At 38.8% G+C, this 27,146-nt stretch overlaps 1 protein-coding gene across 3 annotated transcripts in view; it reads left to right on the top strand.

Moving 5' to 3' along the window:
* Nucleotides 1-27,146, top strand: part of Fbn1 (fibrillin 1) — a 223,145-nt gene that overhangs the window by 177,282 nt on the left and 18,717 nt on the right. For all 3 annotated transcript variants that reach the window (XM_076850756.1, XM_076850757.1, XM_076850755.1), the window contains 15 exons: nucleotides 2,269-2,394; nucleotides 6,124-6,246; nucleotides 9,419-9,544; nucleotides 11,153-11,269; nucleotides 12,102-12,230; nucleotides 13,011-13,130; nucleotides 15,754-15,879; nucleotides 19,591-19,740; nucleotides 20,098-20,163; nucleotides 20,418-20,534; nucleotides 22,329-22,448; nucleotides 23,973-24,095; nucleotides 25,523-25,654; nucleotides 25,776-25,901; nucleotides 26,461-26,667. In XM_076850756.1, coding sequence (XP_076706871.1) covers nucleotides 2,269-2,394; nucleotides 6,124-6,246; nucleotides 9,419-9,544; nucleotides 11,153-11,269; nucleotides 12,102-12,230; nucleotides 13,011-13,130; nucleotides 15,754-15,879; nucleotides 19,591-19,740; nucleotides 20,098-20,163; nucleotides 20,418-20,534; nucleotides 22,329-22,448; nucleotides 23,973-24,095; nucleotides 25,523-25,654; nucleotides 25,776-25,901; nucleotides 26,461-26,667 — 1,908 coding nt within the window. The remainder of the gene's footprint in view (nucleotides 1-2,268; nucleotides 2,395-6,123; nucleotides 6,247-9,418; nucleotides 9,545-11,152; nucleotides 11,270-12,101; nucleotides 12,231-13,010; nucleotides 13,131-15,753; nucleotides 15,880-19,590; nucleotides 19,741-20,097; nucleotides 20,164-20,417; nucleotides 20,535-22,328; nucleotides 22,449-23,972; nucleotides 24,096-25,522; nucleotides 25,655-25,775; nucleotides 25,902-26,460; nucleotides 26,668-27,146) is intronic.

Below are 27,146 nucleotides of genomic sequence, written 5' to 3'. Positions count from 1 at the left end.
AAAACTGGAAACATGGTATTTAGCAATATGCTTACTGTTACCAAATTCCATCAATGACAAAATATTTAGATGGCTGAAAAACTTTGTTTTATTTAAGCTTTATATTTTCTTTCTGAAAGGTTTTAAGATTGTTGGCATATAGAGTCCATTCATATGGGACTAAAACCATAGTATGTTTATTAATCTTGTTTTAAAATATAAACTTCTCTAAGTTGAAGTTCAAATAAAATCCAGGCAGGAAAAGAAAGCAAGATTTTTAATATATCTTTTTGCTATTTTACACCTAGCAATGGCTAGAGATTTGACTCAGCCTGTTATTGTTAGTCTTGGTAATATATATCACTTACATTTAAACAAATTAAAATGATATTTCATGTTTTAATCTGCACCAACAGAATGGATTCTATTGGCTTTTTTGCTTGTTTTCTTGCTGATAATATAAAGTTGTGATTTGATTTCTCATAGATGTTTAACAACATGAGAAAAGTGTGAAAAGACTGAAAACATGAGTGCCTATATTCAAAATAGCAGTGTTTTGAGATTGTACCCTTTGAGATTCAAAACTCTTTTTCCCCCATTAAGTAGATCAATTTGCTTTCAAACAGAATCAAGCCCTTTGAAAACGGGTCTTAAATCTACCTGTGGCCTGTGAAATTTCTCCTTTGAAACAGGTTGGTTTTAGAATGTGATTCTTCTGAATCTGCAGCAGCTCCTCCAGGTACCCTAGAATCTATGAGTATCTTCCTACAATTTATGCAAAGTACCTTGCAGAGGCTCCTGGCTATAAGTAAACCAAGAGGCTCAACAATAGTAATAGAAGCCTAGTGAAAGGGTGACTTGTATCCTAGACTGTAGCTTTCCATAAACTCCAGTGGAAGTGTTCTGTCACACTGTCAAGGGATTGCTGGAGCAGTCCTCCAGGGGAGCAAGCACTTTGAAAACCGTCCTGTGAAGAGTATAGGATGGTGATGTGGAGAAGCATAAGGGAGCAGGATATCCTGTTAGCAGGTTCCATCAAATCCTGACTCTGTCTCTCATTGACTACATGCTCTTTGGCAGGTTACCCCCTCTGGCTTGGCCTCAGTTGCATCATCTGCACAGTGAAGACAGGCATAGGACCTAGACACCATTTCACAGGGTGGCTGTGCTGATTCAGTGAATAGATACAGGTCAACTGCTTGAGAAGCACACTAGCCATGCATCCAGAGATTGTGAATACTATTATTATTACTATTTTTACTGTTATTTCAGAGGACATTTATATGGCCTGGAATAGTAAGCAGGTAGGAAACAGATGAGGCAAGTCAGGCTGATGAGGAGGCTCTGAGACTTGCTCACAGGTATCCCTTTATAGCTTCAGATATTGATGAATGCCAGGATCCTGGCTCTGCTTTCATTCCTACCTTGGTCCTGTTTTAATGTTCACCAACCCGTTTCCAGACACGGGTTCTTTTTTCCTTTTTTTGATACCAGGGATTGAATTCAGGGGCACTCAGTCACTGAGTCACATCCCCAACCCTATTTTATATTTTATTTAGAGACAGGGTCCCCTTGAGTTGCTTGGTGCCTCACTTTTGTTGAGGCTGGCTTGAACTCGAGATTCTCCTGCCTCAGCTTCCCAAGCCACCCTAGCGGCTTACAGGCATGCGCCACCACACCCAGCCAGACACTGGTTCTTGATGTAACAAATTAGAATTAGCCACTTACCATTTGTCAGAGTGCTAAGGACAAGTAGAGCTGTCCCAGCCCCCAGCTTCAGGAAGCACACAGTCTGCAGTGACATCCTTCCTTGGTGCTAACCCTGTCTTCACATTCATCTCCAGCCCAGCTTACAGCCCCACATCTCATTTACCTCCTTTCTATAGCTACGTGAAGGAGGAAGGGGGATTAGAAGTAGAACTTGAAAGATGGCACTTCTCCATAACCTTGGACTTCTCTTCTGTTCCTCAAGTCACCTTTCCATTTTTGCCAAACACAGCTGCACACTTGGAGGCAAGAGGCCATTTCCTCTTGTCACTTTTAACCTACTCATCTGGTATATCCACAGTGCCCAGTGGATATGAAGATGGCTCCTACCTGTGCAAAGTTGGTGTTCTGAAACAAAGCCAAAAAGACACTAAATCCACATAGACACATGAATGTTTGGAAAGTAGCTTAGTTATTTCAATTTGCTCTTCATTGATTTCTCCTCCTCCCTTTCAGTCCTCTCTTTCCCTGTGCAGGGATCACATGTTGCACTATCACTCACAAGCAACTCTTTGTTTCTAGATATTGATGAATGCCGGGAAATCCCAGGAGTCTGTGAAAATGGAGTGTGCATCAACATGGTTGGCAGCTTCAGATGTGAATGTCCAGTGGGGTTCTTCTATAATGACAAGTTGTTGGTTTGTGAAGGTAAGTGGCATTGTAACTATGTCATATCCAGCGATGAGCCAGCTGACGAGCTTCTTAAACACACCCTCACCAAACTTCATAACTTGAAATTTCAGAAGTGCTTCAAACTCTAGGTATAGTGAAGGGCATGGTGTGGAACAACTTGAAGTTTCATGCAAAAACCTCTCTAACTCCCAGTGGAAAAGCCAGGATGTGCATTCCGCAGCCCCCTCCCCCAAGACACAATGTATTAGATTTCCTGACTGATATGAAAAATCTTTTGGGTTCCTGGGTGTGTCACATAGATTTCTTTTGTTTCACATTGCTTGAAAGTAAACATCAGTGGACAGTCATCTTTACTTGAATCTTAAAGTCAGTGTTCTCTTCCAACAAATGGAGACTTTGCTACTCCCAAGTGAAAACAAGGTTAGTGCAAATATTCCAAATGCATGAGAGAATTCCAAATGTCAAGGACAGCAAATTTGATTTTATATGAAAAATGTTGGCATGCATGCAAAAGGTACTTTTTTTCATTTTCAAATTACCTCCTATTGCTGTGTACACACACACACACACACACACACACTCTCATATGTTATGAGTCTGAACATTCCTTATAGCACTTCATATTTCTTCCTACATCTGGGGAAGATAGTATTCTTCTATATTTTAATAACAGGGAGACATTACTGGATATTAAATATGTGATGTGCCTGAGAATAACTGGAATAATTTTCTATTTAATACTTGAACTTTGGTCCTCTGGTAGAGTATTATGTATTATAGAAAAGGTTATCATCCTCTTAGGGCACATATTATAGCATGTGTCAACATTTTAATATTTAAAAAAACATTTGGTTTTCTAAACTAAAGATGATTTATATACCACAGGGAAAGTTCTAGTTTGTTAGTAACCACATACCTGTTAAGTTTTCTTAACAAGTGTTTAAGAGAACTTTGCACATGTCACTTCCCTGTCTGCTGTGTTGGTTGTGACAATGGGGGTGACAGCCATTCAGAACACCTCTAAAGAGATTGCCAGTGCAGACCTTGTTCCCAGTCCCCACCTTCTGGAGGTCATCAAAGACCAGGTTCCTGGAGAGGAAACATGGACACTGGAGAGGAGAAAGGAGGCCATGGCAATGATCTTATAGTGCTGGAGGTGACCGTCTTCCTTTTGGTCATATTTTTTTCCCCTGGTACTTACCCCACCAGGATGTTTGTCAACTTCTCATGGCATTTCCTCTTCCCTTCCATTCAGAGGTCTCTTGGGTGATTACCTTGGTACCTCTTCACTACTTATATATGCTAAAGCAGCAGCCATTGGCCAGAGTCAACCTAGACCTTGCAACATACATGAGTTGCAAATACCATTTGTCAGAGTGCTAAGGACAAGTAGAGCTGTCACCTTGCTGTCAGGGTAGCATTTAGTGGCCAATAAGATGACCGAGGGCTCCAATTTTTGGTTTCATACACTCTTCTTCTTCAATATGAAAAACTAATCAGGCTCAGGGCTTCCCAACACACTCTTAGCTCACGGAAACACACTCTTAGCAAATCGGAAAATGAAAGTTGATTTAATACATGCCTCAGTAGCACTGAAACTGGAATGGATTCTGGAAGTGGTTTAGGGAGCTTCCATATGTCTGCTTTCCCCACGTATGTGTTTGATCAGACTTTAGGCTGATGCATCACAGAAGTGCTTGTCCATGACACTGTTTGGCTTCTCCAATGGCTTCTCCTCTGTGTTTCTTTATGGTCTTGGTTAAGATCAGGGCAGACCTAATGAGTGAGGTGGTGCTGGGTCCATCATAACAAGGCAGCATACTTTTGCTCTATCTCTTGCATGGAGAGGCATGATCCACCCCACCTCTCACAGGAACTCCTACTCACTGAAGCTCATACTAATGGTCCTGCAGTTCTCCTACCACAGAAACACACACCTGAGAGGCATCTGCTGATGCATCTGCCACCTCCTGGTAGGACTTCTTTGGCTGAGTCCACTTCTGTGTGAAAACCCAAAACTGGTGCTAAGGACTTCTCACCAATGTTCCAGATATTCCCTTTACTGGACATAGACAACTAAACCATTCTGTTGAAGCAGGAGAGAGGAGAGCATGTATTTTGCCCCATGAGTTGTGCAATAACTTTTGTGATGTCATGAAATTGAACTATATCAGGTATCTGGGGTTTTTGTTTTTTAAACAAGTGTTTAAGAGAAATTCGCACATGTCACTTCCCTGCCTGTTGTGTTTGTTGTTGGGAATGAGGGTGAAAGCCATTCAGAATACCTCTAAAGAGATAGCAATGCAGACCTTGGTCCCAGTTTAAAAAATAAAATAAAATAAAAGCAGGCAAACAACTCCTGAGCAAAGTAAAAGCTCTGGAGCACATGATATTCATTTTATTCTTTGCTTTGATATTGAGAGTTGGATTGTTTTCAGTAGTTTTATGTGCAATCTCCCATGTTTGCTTTCTTGATTGGACTGCCTTGTGGCAGTAATTTAAGCAGCAGTCTCTGTAACCCTGCAGCTGGAAGACAGGGAGCACCCCAGTCACCTGGGCGCTTACTAGAAATACAGACTCGGGGACCATTCCCCAGATGTGTTGAGTTAGAATCTGCTTTTTAACAAGATCCCAAGTAATTCATATAGACATTAAAGTTTGAAATGCTCTGCAGATCTTACACCCTTCCAGACCAAAGCAGCCCTGTTGAATCATAAAATCTTGGGGATCATTAGACTATACCTATATCAAGTCCTGGCCTTAAAAAGCTGAGTTTCAGACTTAGCTTTTTGTTTGTTTTTGGTTTTGCTGGGGATTGAGCCCAGGGCCTGTACATACTAAACAGGCATGCCATTATTGACCTGTATCCCTAACCCCAAAAGACTTTTTTGTTTTAAAGATATGAGCATCATCAGAGTCCATGTGTAATTATTATCAAGAAATTACCTATATGAATGATAATATTGAAGTAGAAAAGCTCTGGAATTCTTAGATAATGGGTTTTCAGTCTTCTCTTTTTTTAAAAGTAAACTTTATTTTCTAGGGTAGTTTTAGGTTCACAATAAAATTGAGAAGAAAGTACAGAGATTTTCCATATATCCACAGCCCTATACATGCATAGTCTCTTCCATTATCTACAACCTCCTTGCATTTGTTATAATCAATAAACCTATACCGACGTGTCCTTATCACCCATAGTCCACAGTTCACTGTTGCTATTGTAGATTCTGTGAGTTTGAATACATTTGTAATGCCACATATCTATCAGTACAGTATGATAGCATAGTTTTGCTGCCCTGATACTTCCCATGCTCTGCCTGTTCATCCCTCTCTCCTTCCTAACTATTGGAAACTACTTTGTCCTATTTACTGTCTCCACAGTGTCCTCTTTTTTAGAATGTCTTGTACTTGAAATCATATACTATATAACCTGTTCAAATTATCTTCTTTCACTTATAGTAACATGCATTTAAGTTTCTTCCATAACTTTTCAAGGCTTGATAGCTCATTGCTTTTTTAGAAATTTAGAATATTTATTAATATTCCATCTAGATGTACCACAGTTTACTTATCATACATTCACCTCAGAAAGCCATTTTGGTTGCTTCCAAGTTCTATCAATTATGAAGAAATGTGCTATGAAACATCCATATTGACTTTTCAGTAGATCAGATGTAAGAAAGACTGCATTGCCTGGACGCCAGATTCTGTGCTCTTTGGAATTACATTCTCTTCTGCTTGCAGATATTGACGAGTGTCAGAACGGCCCCGTGTGCCAGCGCAGTGCCGAGTGCATCAACACTGCAGGCAGCTACCGCTGCGACTGTAAGCCTGGCTATCGCCTCACACCCACAGGACAGTGCAACGGTAAGTGGTGCCCACCTGCCACTCTTGTCCCCCTGCAGGTCATCTTCACAAGCTTCTGATAACTAGATTTCTTTTTTGAGATCTAAGGCTGAAGAATATATGAGATATGATTGAAATAGATAAACTCTAGCAAAATGGAAAATTATCAAAATGTCTAAACACTTAGCTTTTTGCCACTTTATTGATGAGGTATTTGTAAAACAAGAAGGAGATCGTTTACATAAATACATTTCAGGTTTCCCTATCTGTTGTTCTACATGCAAACACCCACCCTCACATATATTCAGTATTCAGGATCAAATTACTTTTTTTAACTTCCATACCTTCTCCCTGAGTGGCAGGGGAGGCTTCTCCACCTCATACCCCAATCTCAACAGTAAAAACTCGATTCTCAAGCTGGACCAGATCAACCTGAAGAGAAACATTACTTATCTTCCCAAATGTCTTACAGACAAAAGATCACCCACTGAAGGCAGCAAACATCAGTAATCTTTTATTAGCGGTAATAAACATACAGTAAATGAGAAACTGTGTTCCCTAGAGGTTAGAGTTGTTCATGGTTCACTTTGGTCAAGGATGTGGTAGAAATAAGGATGGGTGCCTTGTCAACTTATATTGATGGTGAATTTGTTCTGTATTCGATGATATTTTGTAGCCAGTGGCATGAAACTTAAAACACCAGTGTTTCAACCAGAAGCAAAATAATACCTTAGAATAATTTTCCTGTAAGTTTTAAAGTAATTATAAATCATTGTATATTTAGCAAAGAGGTCAGGAAAAATGTGTTATTCTGCTTACGGATCATTTCCAAGTGAGTTTCCTGGATATTTTATGCATTTGTGAATGAAACAACTCAGGGGAACATGGTCAGATTTTCCTTGGATTTCCTTGCCTGCCAGTGATTAAGTGGTAGGAAGTGCAGTGCTCTCTGAAGGGTATTTTGCATTGTTTTATGAGACCTTGGTGGGAAGCGGGTGTAAGAGCAGAACAAAAAATCACTTTGAGAATCAAGACTTGTTTTGTTGAGTTTAAAGGAACATGTGCAAGTATTTAGCATTTTGTCAACAGAGCTGTTGTTATCCATATTAAAAATACAGGACAGGAAAAGTGGGGACGTCTCTGATATGAACCACAATACCCTCAGTGAAACTTGGCATTGATACCATTTCCCTGCATTTTACTCTTAATTTATATTTCTTTGGAACTGGGTGAAATAATTCCAGTCAAAATAAAGAACTGCTGATAATATAGAATTATCACACCTTTTCACACTTGGGCATGAAATGGGACAGAGCTATTTATACATCAAGGTAAGACATCCAGCCATAGCCTGCTGGGGCTTAAGCCCTTTCACATTTTCTTGAAGAATATTAAAATACATAAAATGCATCTGGTTCTATCAGGATAAGTGTAGTGAGTGACTGTTTTTGTAGCCCAAAGCTCAATTTCCTTCATTCATTGAAATCCTCTGAAGAAAGGGAATGTATTTGAGTTGTGTAACTATTTGGCCCCTAGGGTTGAAGACTTTATTCTGGAAATGTCTTCATTTACATCCTACTTCAAAAATCATTTTTAAATATCTTGAAATGCTAACCTCTACCTGGCAGTTTTCAGGCATATTGTAAAGTACTCCTCTCTGCCTATGCTTAAAAGGGAAAGAACTAAAACCTTCTATCATATGATTTTTATTTGAATTAGTAAATAGATTGATTCTAATCCCAAATCATGACTGACTTTGGCAACTGCATTGCTGCTGAGAGAATAACTAGATATCTCTGCTCAGGATGTTAGTCTGACCTCAGAGGTGGATAGCAAATGCAGCCGCCTTCTGAAATGTCTATCTCAAGACAGAAAACAGTTTCTTCCCAGCCATTTCCTAGTGGTCTCCTCTCTCTCCACTTACTATTTGGGTTTTTTCCCCCTGGTAGTATGGCCAAACCTCTTATTCCAACTTCAAAAATTGTCTCCTTGGAGTTCAAATCTTGGTGCTTGTAGAAACCTAGTTTTCTGGTCTCGAGACAAAGCAAGAATTTAGCAAGGGAGTTCTCTAGAATGGTAACTTTTATTTCACCTCAGGAACCTCAAAATACTCCATATTTTCTTATTTATTTTTTAACTAGAATGAAGTAGGGCAATAAAGGAGAAAAAAGCACTGAGAGTCCCTTTTTATGAAGATCCTCAGTGCTCTCTATTTCCTTGAGGGACCCAGACACAAGGCAGTTCTGGTCCCCTGCACACTTCCTGATCCAGTTCTCCCTGAAAGTGATAAAGGCCTTCCTCAAGCTCGGCTTCCTTCACTGGGATTGGGATTGAAAATTGATTTCCTCTGCCCATCGTAGGAAGCAGTTTGCTCATTTTAAATTCATTTTCTAAAATAAGAGTAATCACAATTTGTTAACTAGCATTTCTGCACAGGCTAGCCATAGGTCCTGAGCTGCTCAATCCCAATTTCCTTCTCATAATGATATCTTTAACCTGATTCAGGACTTTTAAACAGTATGGTGATCCATAGGCTCTGCTAAGAGTTGCAAAAATGGCAGCCTGCACACACCAGAGGAGATATCTGTCCTGGGACAAGCAGCGTTGCTCTATGTAGCAAAAAGTGTTCATTACCAATTGCTGTGTGCTCAGTAGAGAGGGCAGGCAAACAGTCTGAATTTTCAACCAAAAGCAGGACACTGTATGGTCAATGGCACCTGTGCAGAGATGTTTTCCTTTGTGATAATAGGAAATGAAGGTCTAAAGCCCTTCAAATTACATTTACTCTAAACATAGAGTCTTGAAAGCTTTAAAAAAAACAGAGATGATAAATAGCATGTAATTATGTCACTTGTGAACCTATGCATTAAATTCCACCCCTCAGATAATCAGATTTCAGGAAAGCAAGAGATTCAGTTGATCACAAATCTAATTTAGAGCTTAAAGACCAGCAGAAGCAAAGCAAGAAAGCTCTCATATGAATAAAAAGAAAGACACATTAGGATTGTCAAGGGCTAAAAGAAGTTGTTGGAGAGATGAAGACTTGATCAGATAGAATTAAAAGATATAGGAATTAGATAAAGCAATGGTGACATGGGACAATATGAGTGACCATCAAGAAAAACTAAATTTCAGCATCCAGATTTGCCTTATTTTGTCTTCTAAATCTCACTTAAAATGCCTTGTTTTGCAGATCGCAATGAATGTCAAGAAATCCCCAATATATGCAGCCATGGACAGTGTATTGACACTGTGGGAAGCTTCTACTGCCTTTGCCATACTGGTTTCAAAACAAATGCTGATCAAACCATGTGTTTGGGTAAGTATGTGATTATCATTTCATTTTTTTCACATCTTATTGGAAATTTATTTGCATCTGAATAGGTATGAAATTGAACATTGGTCTTTCTCTAGTTATTTTGCTATTTACAAAATAAAAGCACAGGCAGGTACATAGCAGTGATATCTTATTTAATCTTTAGCAATCTGAGTATAATATGCCTCTTCCTTGATATTCATTAGGCTGTCACAGTTTTAGAAAAACTTTTTGTATGTGGTGGTGTAGGCAATTATACCCAGAACCTCGTGCATGCTAGGCAAAAATTCTATCATTGAGCCACACCCCAGTCCTAGAAAAACTTTTGACCAAAGGATAAAGTTACATATCCCATAAAGGCAAAAAAAAAATTTTTTTTGAAGAATCGTTTTTCTAGAGGAAAAAGAAGATTTTAAATCTCTCCCTTGGTTTCAGTAATGTCAGGATACTGACCTAGAATAAACTTCCAATATGTAATCACTCATTTTCTCACCTTCTTCCTTTATTTTCTACTTTAAAGTCCTTTCTACCATTAAGTCTTTTGGGGGCTTTAAAAAACATGAATTAATTTCACATCTGGAAGAAGAAGAATCAGTAGAGCAATTTTTAAACTGCTCCCCCTTGACGATAACTAGTTCATCCATCATCAAGTTTCATCTTCTCCAGAGTCAAGTTAAAGGAACATAATCATTAACCTTTGCATAGCTCTGAGATGCTCCCCAACCTTTTTTCTCCTTGATCCCCCTGAATTTTCTGGAATCTCCTAACAAAGAATGTGTCCTAATAAAGAACTCCACCAGCTTGGCTAAAGAACAATCCAGGCAGAGGCTCTTGACTGCTGGCACAGTGGCTGACTAACAGACACTGGTTAGAGTCACTTTGGAGACAGCAATCACGTCCTGATTCAGATCACAGATAATTTATCTTCATGCCCACAATCTGATCCTAACTCTAATCGTCACCTTTTGCTCTTCTTAAGTGTTGCTTCCCCATCCCCTCTCTTCCTTCATTCATGCCTCTCCTCATTGTGCCTCATCCTTTCAAGCCAGTGGTAGCAACTTTCTTTCACTTAGTTTTTTTTTTATTTCCTTAACATGATATGACATTCACCAACTCTTTTTAAGAAAGATGCTAGCTGCCGTGGTGAGATGCAAAAACATTTAAGGTGCCAGTTATTTTGTTGCTGATTGCAGAGTAGTGCCAGGTGAGTCACTGCTTTTTGGTAAATTGGAGTGAGAATCCCAAAAGTTGAAGTTTGCCAAAGGTGGCAACGAATCAAGACCCAGCTGCACACAGAATTTTTTCCATTTTTAAGTGAAAATATTTGAGAAAAGTGGCAAGGGAGGAGAATTCTAGAAGTAAATAGAATAAAATAATTCTCGTCTAGTTCTCATGTCCTCAGCTTGCCTCCTTTCATGTGCCAACCAAGGAAACCATTTACTCCCAAAATTTAAAACCTGGCCTCTTTGGTTTCTCATAGGAGCTTCCTCTACTGTGTGTGGAGCTGCTGCCAATATGGAGAAGCTCTCAGCCTGCATAGGAGTGCTCTTTAACTTCAGTGACCCCATGACCACGTATCTCAATAATAATTATGGCCTTTCTTCCTTCTAGACATAAATGAATGTGAAAGAGATGCCTGTGGGAACGGAACATGCCGCAACACAATTGGTTCCTTCAACTGCCGCTGCAATCATGGCTTCATCCTTTCTCACAACAATGACTGTATAGGTGCGTGTGCAAAATAGCGCATCACGAAGGGACATCAGTTTTTATCTGTGTTCTTTGTAATTAGGATCATCATCAGTGTGCCAGATGGTTTTTGAAAAAATATATACGTTTTGTGCATACAGTTGGTTATTACAGGACTTGTCAAATATAATGTGCTCATTGAAAGTCAGCTACAGTAACTACATCCATTACTTTTACTAAAATACTCGTTCAGCTATCATTTTTGTATCTACTTTGCTGTTTATTAATTCAGTTTCAAAATAAATGGAATTAAGTTTTAAAATATACAAAAGCAATTCTTTATGTAGAAGCTACACAATTCAGGAATAATGTAGACTCTCTCATTTAGATGTTTCACTGTAGCCTCTTTTAAAAAAAGTAAATGACCAAGTGTATAAAATTCCCTTATGCTAGGGAACAGTAATGAACCAAATATTGTATTGAGCTAGAAGCTCATTTTATAAACCTCTAATTCTAAGAATATTAAAGAATACTTTAAGCTGACTTGTATAGTCAGTTTTACACAATTCAGGAAATTCATTTTAGCTTTTAAAAATAAAATATAAATGAATATCAATGTGAAATTGATATAAATTTCTAAAGTAAAATATCAACCTCTAATATAATAATGTCACCTTGTTGCTATATCTGGATAGATGCATAAAGCCAGGTCTGTTGATGCAAACCAGACCTTCATTGTAATTTCTTATGTTTGGCTGAATCCACAAAGGCCATGGAAATTCAAAATAGATACTGCTGGAATTTTGACATTTTCTTTGGAAAATATCAAAAAAACAAAGTGTTTTATTGTTGTTGTTTTGTTTGTTGGCAGATGTTGATGAATGTGCAACTGGAAATGGGAACCTTTGCCGCAATGGCCAGTGCATCAACACAGTAGGGTCCTTCCAGTGTCAGTGCAATGAAGGTTATGAGGTGGCTCCAGATGGGAGGACCTGTGTGGGTAAGTACAAGCTCAGGAAGCCTGGAAAAGATGTTCTGGAGACCAGTCACAGAATCAGCTTGTCTCCATTCAACCCTTCCTTCTAGAAGCCTGGAGGAAAAATCAGAGTAGAATCTTACTTATCAGGCCTGTGAAGACTTTTCTTCTTATTCTTAAACATTAAATTATCATACTTAAAACAAAAACAATTAAACTGTTTAAATCAATAATTAAGCAGTTGCAGTTCTATTTATTATCTGTTTATTTCAAATACTTTTGTAGTATGCTCATATTATTTTATTTTATTTATTTATTTTGGAATCAGGGATAGAACCCAATGACACTTAACCACCTAGCCACCTCCCCAGCCTTTTTATTTTTCATTTCCAGAGCTAAGTTGCTTAGCGGGTAGCTAAATTAATGAGGCTGCCTTTGAACCTTGTGACCCTCCTGCTTCAGCCTCCCAAGTCACTGGGATTACTGGTGTGAACCACTGTGCCTGGGTCATATAATCTTTTGTGTGCCCTTAAATTCATTGTACTCACTGACTTTTCATATACTACATTTTCCAAGATACATTTAATTTGTGGTAGATAGAATAAAATATGGTTATTATATTATATACCTTGGAAAGCTGATATTTTTTTAATTGAATTATTTATTTTTCTCTTTGGTAGAATTATGGACTTTAATTAGCTTTATGTTTGTGTTTTATTTGATTCCAGTTTCTTTGAATTTGAATTGCTTGGTAGAAATCGTGCCCGTAAGAAACCTTTCCTTCTTTTTCCCTTTACTTTGCAGATATTAATGAATGTCTTCTAGAACCTGGAAAATGTGCACCAGGAACCTGTCAAAACTTGGATGGGTCCTACAGATGCATTTGCCCCCCTGGATACAGTCTGCAGAATGACAAGTGTGAAGGTAGGAGAGTTAGTTATCCATGCTTGGAAATGAGGTGCATTTGGGTATCGTACTAGAATCACCACAGTAGCCTTTCTGTAATGGTGTTTTCATTTTTAAATACTTTATTTTTACAAATCCAAAGTCAAAGGGTAGATAAAGCTTCATCCTTCTGGAGAGACATCCTTCATCCTTGTACTAATCTCTGATGTAGTTGGTCATATGGCCGGTCATATGACCTTGATTCTTTCTTGCTGTGCTCTTCTACAGTTTATGAATATGCTGTGTTCCTCTGCCAGTATACTTGAATCATATGTTTTTAAGTGGCAATAGGTGAAAACTAATAATAACTCCTGAACCCACTTAAAATCTTTAAGTGACCACATTTGAAATTAAATGAAAGTGGTTATAGAATTTCTCATGTTTTTTTTTTTTGACCTATAGAGCAGTGGAAATGTGTTACTACAAATAAATTCTCAGTAAATTTTGCAGTTTTGCATTCCTTTACTCTCAACACATGTCATTGCATTAAGTTAATAGTAATAATTGTCAAAACTTCATAAATACACAGGGTTAAATGGATTTTCAAGAAGTCACCTAACTCACCAGTCTTTAAACTCATCCACAATGAGTGCCCATTTTCTTTTTTCTTTCTTTCTTTATATTTTATTTCTTCTAATCATTTGGAGCTCAAAATATTTATCAGTTTTAAATATTTACAAACCATAACCATAACATAATAGTTTGCTTTATATGTAAACATTTTATATGAGTGACTAAATAAATTCCAGAGTGAAATCAGAAAATTTACATTTTCTCTACTCTTAATATTTGTCGATGAGGAATTTTATTTTATATCCAATTAACATCACTGTCAAGTGGTGATATATTAAAAATGGAAATATTTTGTCCAAATTAAGTCTAAATGAAATTTTTTAAGTATTATATTACTTTTATTAAAGACTGATTTTATTTACTCTTTAATTAATGAATAATGTCCCTATATGAACAGAATAAAAATATATAGAAAGGAAAGTGACCTCTTAAATGGTCAACAGATCTTCCCACTCTACAATATTTGTTCTCATTATTAAAAAGCTGGCACCTACAAGCTAATTTCTACTATAAGAAAAACAATTAACTTAATGACAAAAACAACAACCAAAAATAAATATTTGACCATTTTTACAGAAAAGATTGGATGTGGGAATGGAGGGTGTGTGGGATTAGAATAATTCAATTGAGAGCAGTTGAGTTCATTAATAAACCACAAGGAATATGATATGATTTTAAAAACAATCTGAAAATATGTAGTGATGGAAAAACTAACTTTTCATTGTATAAGATGATTACTTTGAATTACATAGATATTTCTAGAATATCTAATTGTGCTATTTACCATATGAAATCAAGATAATAAGTTAATTTCTTAACTTTTCCTGAGCTGGATATTTTACAAATAAAGTCATGTAATGCAAATACATTTTAACATGAGCAGAACTATTGGCACAAGCACATTAAAATTAGAGTCCCTTGATATAAGAGATATTATTTATTTATTTATTTATTTATTTATGGCACTGGAGATTGAAAGAAGGGGCTCTCAACCACCAAGCCACATCCCTAACCCTTTTTAGTCTCACTGATTTAGCTGAGGGCCTTCCTCACTTGCTGAGGCTGGCCTTGAACTTGGTGATACTCCTGCCTCAGCCTCCTGAGCTGCTGGGATTACAGTTGTGAGCCACTGCACCAAGCAAGATATTTTTTTTTTTTTAAAGAGAGAGGGGGAGAGAGAGAGAGAGAGAGAATTTTAATATTTATTTTTTAGTTATCGGCATACACAACATCTTTGTTTGTATGTGGTGCTGAGGATCGAACCCTGGGCCACACGCATGCCAGGCGAGCGCGCTACCGCTTGAGCCACATCCCCAGCCCCAAGCAAGATATTTAATATTTTGATAGAAAAAAACTTTCCCCAAAAGAGAATGGCTCGGGATTCAATTTAAATATTTCTTCACTGCAAATTCCTGCAAAAAGTTGAGGAGGGAGATGTGATGAGTGATTTTTTTTTTCAGAGAGACTGGCCACACTTTTTCTAAAAGCAAAGTGATCATGCAATTTATAGACCAAATTGAGACAATTTTGGAAGTGAAAAAGGGCATTATCAATGATGAAGTAAGGTTAACAAATATAAGCTGAGAGTCTCCCAAGCAAAGTAGGACATGTGGTAACCCAGCATGTGTGAGTCCCAGGTTCAATCCTAAGCAAAAGGAAGAAAAAAAGGGGGAAAGAAGAATTTCTGTCTACTGTATAGTGGTGAAGTGGAATTTCTTGCCGCTTTCTTAGCCCAGGGCAGTATTGTTCCAGTTTTTCAATTAGCTAAGCAACCAGTGAGAGATTTGTCATTGCACCTCTTAGAAGACCTTCGCAGGTAACCATTTTTACATCAAAAACGATCAAAACTAATTTTTAAAACATCACCACAACTTAGAAGTTCAGCTCACAGTGTTATGACACAGGGAAAAGCTTTCATTATTGGAAATTTTGAAGTTCCATTGCACTTTGTTCTTGTACATTTTGCATTTGGTACCTGAAGGTGTCTCCATTTTACTCTGACTTTGTTTGACACGTATAATTCTTTTAGATATTGATGAGTGTGTGGAGGAGCCAGAAATCTGTGCCTTGGGCACATGCAGTAACACTGAAGGCAGCTTCAAATGTCTGTGTCCAGAAGGGTTCTCCTTGTCCTCTACTGGAAGACGATGCCAAGGTAAATGCATTTGAAGGCTTCAGAGGTTTGCTATCCTGTGTTTATTTGTTGTGGTCTTCCATTTTTAACATGGCAAAGCTCTGATTCCTTGTGAATGGGAAGATGGAGAGTTTTCATTCACCAAAGGTCTAATGATAACCATATGTCAGAAGGTTCATTTTTAAGATTTTTAAGATTAAAAACTCATCAAGTATGGTTGCTTAAACTGTCTCAGCACTTAAACCCCTTCTCCCTCTAAGAACACGGATGGTGATAAGTCTATCAGTGGAGTATCACCAGGAGCCACTGAAATACTAAAGCCTAGGTGACATTCAGCCACACTTGCCCTGCATAACTGTGGATGCAAACCTAGACCTTCAGACAGAAAAACATGCAGTTTCACCCATGTGTCCCCAGGATCAGGTGTCTATCCCCTACATCACAAATTCTCTAAAAGAGCAGAAAAATATATATTTTCAGGATTCTTGCTGAGTCACAGTCCATTTTCAAGAATACTATGTGTCAACTATTTCAGTAAAGATTTTCAAGGTTCACCAGGTTGACTTTCAAATTAAAAAACAAATCAAAAAGAGCCTGAACTTAAACATGACATAGTATATACTTAAGTCTCAGAAAACATCTTAGCTGTTTCTAAACAATGGGATTTTTAGGTGGCTATCCACTTATACAAATTAAGTCTCATGAATTCCAGGGGACCCAGAAATACACATTTTTGTTGTTTTTGTTGTTGTCTTGTTGGTTTTTTGTTGTTGTTGTTGTTTTTCCCTACGAGTGGTTTTTGGTGTGGGTTAGGGTTTTCTGTTGTTGTTTAGTATATGTGGGTATTTTTGTTCTTACTTCCACATTACCACATAAGAGTTGTTGGGTATCGTTTAAGATTCCAAAAGTTGAGTTTGGGGGCCCAGCGTACCATGTTTTAGCCTGGAGCAAGTCCTTTAATGTTTTGGGAGCTCAGTTTCCTCATTTCAAACAATAGTAATACCTGCCCAACTGATCTTATTGAACATGTGACAAAGCTTTGTTAGTTTCTGAGTCCTCTATAGACCCTTGTTACTATTATTCTGTCTGATTAGCTGTTTACTTTTCAGTTGGTCATTCAGAAATCCAGAGTTGAGAGTCCTTTAGTTAGTTTGGTCTTGTAGGTCCCTATCAGAGGTCCACATGGATTTCAGGGTGGTGAGTAGGGTGGAGCTTGATTCAAGCAGATATTCTGTATGGATAGCACAGACAGCCCAGATAAAGTCTAGCTCCGGCTCCCTTGTTTGTGTGTGCCTTTGGCTCAGTCCGGGCTTGGAAAGAAAGCAGTGAGAAACCAGGTGTGAATCTGCCGATGTGGCAGCCCAGAGGAAACGCTGAGGCTATTAATTCAATTTGCACTGGCCTGTCACAGAGCAAGCTGACATTACAGGGAGAATAGCCCAGCTGTGAGCAGCCCTGCCACATGCTCAGCTCCAGGAGGCAGAGCCAGAGTTGAGGAATGCAAGCAGGGAAAGTGACTTTCGTGGTTCTGAAGAAAATTCAGAGGTCAGTGAGGGCTCTTTGCAGATGGACTGGTAAACAGGCGGCCTAGCAAGCCCTGAAGTACCTGTGCCAGCACGGCTGTCCTTCCCAATGCAAGCACCTTTGATTAACAAACCAAGTCTAGAGAACCACCACCAGCAAAAGTAAATCTCCCACAGAGCGCAGATTTTGCTGGAGCCCCGAAATTAAGGCCTGGGTTTTTCTTGTAAGACGACAAATTAGGAGCCAGGGAGAAAATTCCACAGAACCATGGATTATATTTTTGAAGCAGCAAGTGCCATGGCACTCAGGTGGACAGATACTGTTCCTGGAGACCACAAGTGTAAATGAGCCACTCCCACTTGCAAAGTTTAATGAAGGGAATTTGTCACTTACACTGACTTGAAACTTCATGCATTTCAATCTATCTAAATCCAAGATTTGGGCCTAGGGTGGTACAGTGAAATGGGGTGGGGAAGATAGGGCAGGGGTCTGGAATAAGGTCAACAATTGAAGGAAAAGAGAGGGAATTTTAACACCTCAGCAGTAGAACATGAATAGATCTAGGCTTAATAGAAATACAACAAAGTAGAAGACAAAGGGGAGAGTTAAGTTTTATAAAATTGTTGACAGTCCTAGGCATAAATAATAAAGCAACTCTAATGACAACAACAACAACAACAACTTGAATAAAGGAAACCAAAAAGTGTCCTCCAAGAAATAAAAGTTTGTTAAATCTTCAAGTTTCTCAGCAAAGTTAACATGGGTGGCAGATATGCTGAAGAACAAGGACTGAATTTTATCACTCTTGATCTTAAAAGGGTAGTTCACTGAAGGGGGCCGGTTAGAAACTGACCTCAGCAGGTGGGAAGTGGAGTGGAAACTGCAGAGACGATTTCTCTGGAATAGTGGGTAGCCAAGAAGAGGTGAACAAGTTCATTGGGGAGGCCGACTGAATTTGACTAACAAAGTTTGAAAGATAGATAGATCCATAGATAATTTTTAAATTTAACTCATGAAGATTTTTCTTCCACGATCTGTAGCAACTGGTGTTTTTAGCTTTTGTAATTAAGGCTGGTGAACTTGCCTTAACATAATTGCACAGGTGGTTCTCACACACAGTAGGCTTCCTGGGATTGGAAAACAATCATGGGAGAGAATGAAGAAGGCAGAGATGGTCAGCATTTAAGAAAATGGATATGAAAACATTTCCCTAAAGCCTGCAGATTGCAGCCTTTGTGTAATGAGAGGAGTTGTGCAAGGCCTTGGAAGTCGAGCTTGAACGAAAACACATTCCAGACCACTGGATGAGCTCACTTCTTAGAATCACCCAATTTGTTCTGTAAGAATGGAAAAGTTCAGTTTCCAAAATTATGTCAAGCAAAATGTTGGAGAATTTTTTAAGAAAGAGATCCCATCTTCCTTGGAGTCACCAAGCAATAATCAATATTAAAGAAATATGTGTGTTCTTTGAAAGAAAGATTGTTCTACTCCCACCCACCTATAGCGCTGCCCTCCTTTTTCCTTCCTTCCCTCTCTGTTGAGCTAAACAAACATCTGTTGAAAATTTAACTGATGTGGCCATGTGTGCATGTGTTTGTAGAATCTGCAGAAAGCCCCACTTGCAGCTTGTCCCCAACAGCTACTTCAGTGACTGACCTTTATGTTGTTTTCGACAATCCACAAAATTGCCATTTCTTTACTTGCTCTACACCTGTGAACTGGGGTTTTTGTTTTGGTTCCACAGCTTAGGAGGTTCAGAATCAACAACTAAAGTGTGCTATCACCTACATATTAGGACCATAAGTCTTTCTTACCCTATGTGCTTGCCAAAGGTTATATGGAAACCCGTGGAAGCATAGCTATCAATGAGGGGATCTTCTGAATGATTCCATCTGTGAACATTCCAATCCTAAAGTCACTAATGGATATCAGTTTTGAAAACTGACATTGTTGGATTTTATTATTCACATCAGATTATTTTGACATACTGGCTGAAACAAGAAATAATAAGATTAAAACTGCATTGGTTTGTTCATCAGATGTTACCTGGGACTTTAACCATCTGGGCTAAGGCACTTAGTCACTTATGGAGTATTGCTATAGTAATGAGAGAACACATTTGACTTGGTGGGTTGTTTCCTATTGACTATTATACAACAAAGTTTCAGTAGAAAAGTAACTGAAGGATATCATGAATTTATGCTGCAGATTTGCGAATGAGCTACTGTTATGCGAAGTTTGAAGGAGGAAAGTGTTCATCCCCCAAATCCAGAAATCACTCCAAACAGGAATGCTGCTGTGCCTTGAAGGGAGAAGGCTGGGGAGATCCCTGTGAGCTGTGTCCCACGGAGCCTGATGGTACGTCTGACATTTCTATTTCTCTGCATCATCCCATGTACAAAAAGGTCATGAAATAATTAAGATTATAGGCTCAAAGAATAAGACAATTTAATTTGAGGTATAATTAGAATGTTCATTAAAATTCATTTTCTTTCAGGGGCTAGGTATCTTCTTGGTTATGAGTCAAAGATGCCTAAGGAGTAGGCACCATACCTTTGGGAGTCTTGTTAACTTCCCTTGGTTTCTGGGCCTTATTCTTATTCGTTACTTCTCAGTACGTGCAGCATGAGGCCGTTTTGCTGCTGCCAAATGCTTGGGGGAAAGCCTGTGACTAATTGCCACTAGTCTGTTAATGAGCTTGTGTCTCCGATGCAGAGGCTTTCCGCCAGATCTGTCCCTATGGAAGTGGGATCATTGTGGGACCTGATGATTCAGCAGTTGGTGAGTAGCTTGTGCTAGATTCTTGTGCTAGATTCTCAACATTTCTGTATACTCAGCTAGCCTCTTCTTTGCCTTTCTCTAGTCCTTATTTTTCCACATCTGTCTTGAAAAGTTAAGCCCCACATTTTTGTTATTTCATTCAGATACCAATTATATTTGACACAAATATGTATTGATTAAACTGCAATGATCATAACTTATCTTTTTGTTAAGAAAAAATACCTTTTTATTCACCACTTTTTCCTTCCCTTCAGATATGGATGAGTGCAAAGAACCTGATGTCTGTAAACACGGGCAGTGTATCAACACAGACGGCTCCTATCGCTGCGAGTGTCCCTTTGGTTATATTCTAGAAGGCAATGAATGTGTGGGTGAGTAATCAGTCAGTTTCTTCCATTGGGATGTTGCAGATTAAAAATTAAGCTACACAGCATTCATACTGGGAAGTATAACTACCAACATGGCACTTTAGGTCTGTCCTTCCATTCACGTTTCCTTCACTTAGAACACATGACTGAGTCTCCGTCATTTGCCCCCAACAATGCTAAGCTTTGGTGCTGCTGAAGTGAACCGAGCAGAGAAGGTCCTTCCTGAAACAGACCTCACCATCTCATAAGGAAGACAGACACAGGACATGTCTTAAGAGAGAGAGGATAGGATGACATCATAATGAAAGTCTTTATGAAAAACTAAAAAAAAAATAAAGTTAATGGTCAATAATCTTATTCTGTTAGTATGTAAAATACAAAATTTATCTGGATTTTATACATTGAGTAATATGAAAGGCCCAGTTTAAATTTCTCTTGCTTTAACCCTCTTAATAAAATTTCAAAGAATGGCTTCTGTGACGGACCTCTGACCCTTAATCCAGACTAACTACAAGTTAAATCCAAGTGTTGTTCTTATTTATCTAAGAATTCCCAAGCAATTCCGTGTAACCTGACTTAACAGTGGCAAAAGTGCTGAGAGTTTGTGTAAATTAAAAAGTGCTCCTTCATACAAGGAAACAGGTTTGAGGATTTCAGCTTCAGCTAAGGCAAGGGAGCTCAGGCACGTTCTTAAGCCTTTCTGGGCCTTTGAATGTAATATTATGCAGATGAACTAATTTATTTCTAATTACCTTTGCGATCTAAAATGCAACGATATTGTCATTTTTACCAACTTGAAGGAGAAATAATACTCGACTGTGAAATGTGAATTGGTGGCAGAACAAAAGCCCATTTGTCAACACTTTCCTTTGGGAGTCTTCAGTTAGTACTCAAGTTCACGCGCACAATGAGCCTCCTTGCCATGGATCTCTCTCTGATGTCCTCCTCTTGCCTTCGCTCTCTGACTTGGGGACCCCAATATAAGATGTAACCCTATGACAGTCCACCACTTTTCTGAATGTTGTATTGCTAAAATCACAATGTTATTTCTATAAAATCTTTTCTTTCCCAAGGGAAGATACTCTCCCCAAAGGATATGGCAGCATCAAGGACAGAGTGCTCCAGGTGGATGGGTTAGGGACCATATATATTTTTTATATCTCCTTGCTAAGATGTCTTCTCTCTCTACAGTTGTTTAGAGAGGTCATACCCTAAATATATTTTTTCTAGCCTTTCTTCTGCCTAATGTAAACCATCTGGTTTTAACGGAATCAACAAAATCTGCTTGAATCTTGATTTTATCCAGTGTATTAATTCTGCTTAACCTCTGGTCTCTTATTTTGCGTAAGTTTAGTCTTCTATTTTATATCTGGCAAGAATCCACCATGTTTAAAGCTTCTTGTAGAGTGATGTAATGTAGGGCTGAGCTGGAGATGTATTTCTATCTTTAAACAAGCAGAAACTTCTGACTGCTTATAGAAGCCTTGTGTTAACCATTAGGGCATCTACCTCCAGGAGAAGATACACTTCTTTATAATGTGGGAGACTGGAGACATGCAGAAAGTATAAGGGCCAGAAGTTTAGGTCCGCTCACTGTCAGTGACCCAGAGCAAGTCAAATTTCACCTATAAACCTGTGATCATGAGATATGCAAATTCCTTCCCTCTAAGAATAGAATAAGAATTAGATAAGATATTATAGACCAGAGTGCTCTGATAGAATGAAAAGGAATATCTGAATCCAAGCTCATTTCATCTCAATGCATCATGTTTTGGACATACTCTTGGTCACTTGCAGATACCGATGAATGTTCTGTGGGCAATCCCTGTGGAAATGGAACCTGCAAGAATGTGATTGGAGGATTTGAGTGTACCTGTGAGGAAGGATTTGAGCCTGGTCCAATGATGACATGTGAAGGTAAGTCTCTTAAACACAGTAGGTGGGTAGGTGTATTGATAATAGGAACAATTTGGTTGATGAAGTTCTTTAATATTTTTAAAGTACCAGGCAAAATGTGTAGAATAAAAATCACGTGGACCTGATGGATCATTCCATCATTTCTTCTCTATGTGGCCTTCTCTCTGAAGAGCATTAAAGAAAGATGTAGGTGAGCCGAGGCACAAGTTACACTGTATATCACACAGAGTTCTGGTTGGTGTGTCCCCACTACTTGTATTTGGATACAGCTCCTGTCTTATATACCATCTACTGTCTTAGTTTCTATTTCCTCTTCTTTTTCTTTGTCTCCTATGATCACTTTCTTTTTCTTCTCTCCTTTTCTCTTCTTTTCTATTTGTAGAAACATCTGCACACTGAGATAACTAGAACATCCTATAGCTATCTAGAGGCAGTCACAGCCTGAGGTTGCCAAAGCCTCCCATCTCAAACTGTTCATCAGTGAGCCTGGTAGGAAGTATAGAAAGAAGAAAAGGGCAGGCAGGTCTGGAAGAGTGGTGTTCTCCAAGGGTGGTGTCTGGACCATTTACCTCAGCCTCACCTGGGAACTTGCTAGAAACACAAAATGCCAGCCTCTGATCTCTACTGGATCAGAAACTGTTAAATGGGGTCTGGAAGCCTTCCAGGTGATCTGATACCCTCTCAAGTTGAACCCACTAGCCTTTGAAAAGAATAAAGTAGGGTGTAGGAGGTAATCTGGTCAAGTTGGTGTTAAAGGGAGCTCTTCATCATGATATGGACCATCAATACCCATTTTCAGAGTTGTTGGTGAGTCTTTAAAGGTTTTGACTAAAACCTAATCAGGACTCTCAATATATTCTCAGTCAGTGAGATTGGTCCTGGACAGCAACAGGATAATCAAGGTGGTCTGCTTAATCCTCCTTTTCAAAAACATATTCTAATGGTTCTAAACCCTGAAATCACTTTTGTCTATTAATGATGAAGTTATTCCTATCTATTTAAGGCTGTAACCAAGACCTCTCTGTGATCTAGGTCTCTCTGTAAGAATACAGTGATCCAGAATGCTTTTTTCTTGAGCAGAAGAATCACTGTTATCTCAAACAGGAACCTTTTGGTGTGAGGAGAGGCAGATAACAATATTAGAGGGATCAGCTGCTGCTCCGAGCACAGTGGTTTTGGCTAAATGGGGCAAAACAGATCCCAATTCCATATAACTGTAGGAGGTGGGAGGTGATTAGCCTGAGTCTTCTAAGCCAGAAATTCAGAAAAGTCCCCTGGATGAGGGTGACTTATAATTTCTCATCCACCTAAATAACCATTAATAATTACACCAGGACAACAAACAAAACTGGATGTTTGATCACCCTACTTATACCAAATTATAATAATCAATTCATTTGATAATTTCCTGGAAATCATAGAGTGCTTGGTTCATCCAGGCTTATGACAATTTTGACTTTTGATTAGAGTAGGTTTCTTCTTCTGTTGCTGTTGATGTCCATTATCCATTATTTTCTCCTGCAGATATAAATGAATGTGCCCAGAATCCTCTGCTCTGTGCCTTCCGATGTGTGAACACTTATGGGTCCTATGAATGCAAATGTCCTGCTGGATATGTTCTGAGAGAAGACAAGAGGATGTGCAAAGGTAAGATATGCACGTTCAAGCTCAGCTAAGCCAGAAAGCTCTAATGCTATCTATGATGGGAGATGCCACTCCAAAGCTTCCCTTGGTAGAGGAGGGCTGGGGATTTGTAAACATACAGGCCACGGATAAGTTAGGGGTTGTCCCTGCCACCTTTTCCCCTAAGCTCTAGCACTGCAGTTCCTTTGTCAGTTCACTGTGCAGATCCTGCCTGAAATGTGCCTGTCATTCCACCAGATGTGAAGATATAAAGAGAAAATATTTTCCCACGTCCATGGGAAAAATTTTTTTCACATCAATATGAAGCAATATGAGATAAGATATAAATAAGTAAGCATAATACAGTGTGGTAAGTGCTATGGGGGTCATATAGACACAATGATTTAAGGCTATGAAGGAAGGAGTATATGAGAAAACAAAGAGAAGATATCCCCCTCACTAATGGATATTGTGTTCCAAGAATGGGCTAGCACATGGATCTACCCTACTTAAACCACATCCGTTAAAAATACTACACATGCAGTTTCCAAAGCTCTGGCTATTCTGCGTTATGCAAATCTGGATAATCCTGCACCTGGCCCTTGAAGAGCTCCAGTGTGTTCCTCCCAAGGTCTTAAATGAGCAGACACCTGTTCTCTCAGGTGGCTTCAATACAATTATGCTGAAGAATGGGGAGATTTCCTAAATGGGAGCTCCTGATCACATGCAGGATAAAGTCCAAATTCCTCAGCTCAGAACACATCCAAGGGAAGAATAACAAAAGAAGGAAATGCAACACAATGGAAAGTAAAGAGCAAAGAAGACCAGCCAACCCCAGAAAAAAAGGAAATGAAAGAGAGAAGAACCAGTGGAAAAATAAGATATTGTGGATGCTTGTCTTTTCATCCACATATAACAAAGCTTTTATTATCCCAAATATTACATTATATTAATGAATCTGACAATATTAAAATAAGATTGTATTATAGCATATCATGTTATAACTATTATATAATGGAAGTTTGGGTTTATTATATCATAATCCATTATGCTTATATAATAGCATATTATCATATGTCATGACTATAATGCTGTTATATTATCATTATGTTATAAAATAGTATATTATAATAACAAGACCTTTAGTCAAAAAGAATCAAAATGCTTCAACAAAGAAATATAAACAAGGAAGGGAATAGAGGAAAGGCATGATTAGAATCATGCTTCTGAAGGGGTTATCTGTTGGTTAGGGAGCAATTACTTCAAGTTCAAAGGTGGTTAGAAGACTCCTTCCCATTATTAAGAGGTCAGCGTTCAAGAAATAATGAAGGAAATAAGGCCAATGCTGAAATAACATAGATGAAAATTGCTTACTTACTACTGTTCAGTTTAAAAGGCAGGCATTTTTATGCAACTTCTTTTATGAACTTATGATTATGCATTCTTTACAGATGAGGATGAATGTGAAGAGGGAAAACATGAATGTACTGAAAAGCAAATGGAATGCAAGAACCTCATTGGCACATATATGTGCATCTGCGGACCTGGGTACCAGCGGAGACCTGATGGAGAAGGCTGTGTCGGTAAGAGGATCTCTGTGCAAGGAGCTTAGGGGAGACAGAAATGAGGAAGAAGAGGAATCCATCTTTCTATAAAACAGTCAGCTGACTCTTTTTGTTTTGGGCCCTTGATGAAACCAAACAGATGAGAACGAGTGTCAGACCAAGCCAGGGATCTGTGAGAACGGGCGCTGCCTCAACACCCTGGGGAGCTACACCTGCGAGTGCAATGACGGGTTCACCCCTAGCCCCACCCAAGACGAGTGCCTGGGTGAGTACCTCCACCCCACACTGGGATGCTTGAGACCCCGGTTTCTGTTGGAAAATAAGAGAAAATGTCAAAATTGAGGAAGGGTTAAAATGTTCATATTTTGGAGATGACTTAGTGACTGTGATTGTCCCTGGGGCTAAGCACCACCCTGCAGCTAAATTCTTCCTTTACTAATTGTATCACTGAATCACTTGCTTGGAATTTCTTTGTTGGCTGCCTTTGTTGAGCCCTTGGTGACCAGCCTTCATTTCCAAGTTTCTCTGCCCCTCTTGCAATAGCATGACTATTATGGCTATTTCTCCATCTTTTGGGGAGCACATAGAGTTAGAAGCTTGTCTAGGCCGATGCCTTTCTGCCAATTTACTGAATTTCTTGTCTTGTTTCCTTCAGACATCATCCTTTCTCTCTCACTGCTGTCTCCAGCTTTCCCTTCTCGCCCCTTCTTGCCCAGGGTAAAGTGTTACATTCTTTTTGGTTTTTATATCTGACCAAATTCTTAAAACCCGAGTATGCTCATAAAATTCTCTAAATCCTCTTTGCTACATAATGTACCTTCCAGACAACCGGGAAGGGTACTGCTTCACAGAGGTGCTGCAAAACATGTGTCAGATCGGCTCGAGCAACAGGAACCCCGTTACCAAGTCTGAGTGCTGCTGTGACGGAGGGAGAGGTTGGGGTCCCCACTGTGAGATCTGCCCTTTCCAGGGCACCGTGGCTTTCAAGAAACTCTGTCCCCATGGCCGAGGATTCATGACCAATGGAGCAGGTACTTGATTTATCATGCAAAAGTACTTTCAAGGAAACTATTTCTCTGTGAAATACAGATGAGAATGTGTAATCTATGATATGGGGCCTAGGTTGAGTTGCTTATTTGAGATTAACAAGAACTCTTCATTATAGTGTTTTAGACATTCAAGTTCATTTGCCAAAGTGTCAGTGGTCCACCACATGAAGTTGTGTGTGCTTGTACCCCTGCCTCTGCATAGCAAGAATCTTCAACTATTTAAATAGAAGTTTTCTGTAAATCAGTTGTAGGTTACTCAGGTAATTTTTTAGATAAATCTTTTGACATACAAGATTGTTAAATCCAGTCCACCAATAAATATGTATTTTGACTCATAAAATTATCTAAAACATATAGCATCAAAAATTATAAATAATGACGTTCTGCCAGCAGTTAGACACAATTGCATCTTTAAGCACAAGCTGCTTCAACCAGAAGGAGGTAAGGAGGCTGTTCAGTGT

The sequence above is a fragment of the Callospermophilus lateralis genome, chromosome 3 (genome assembly GCF_048772815.1).
Source record: "Callospermophilus lateralis isolate mCalLat2 chromosome 3, mCalLat2.hap1, whole genome shotgun sequence".
NCBI lineage: Eukaryota > Metazoa > Chordata > Mammalia > Rodentia > Sciuridae > Callospermophilus > Callospermophilus lateralis.
Note: the sequence above shows the minus strand (reverse complement) of the source record. Positions and strands in the feature narration are given on the sequence as shown.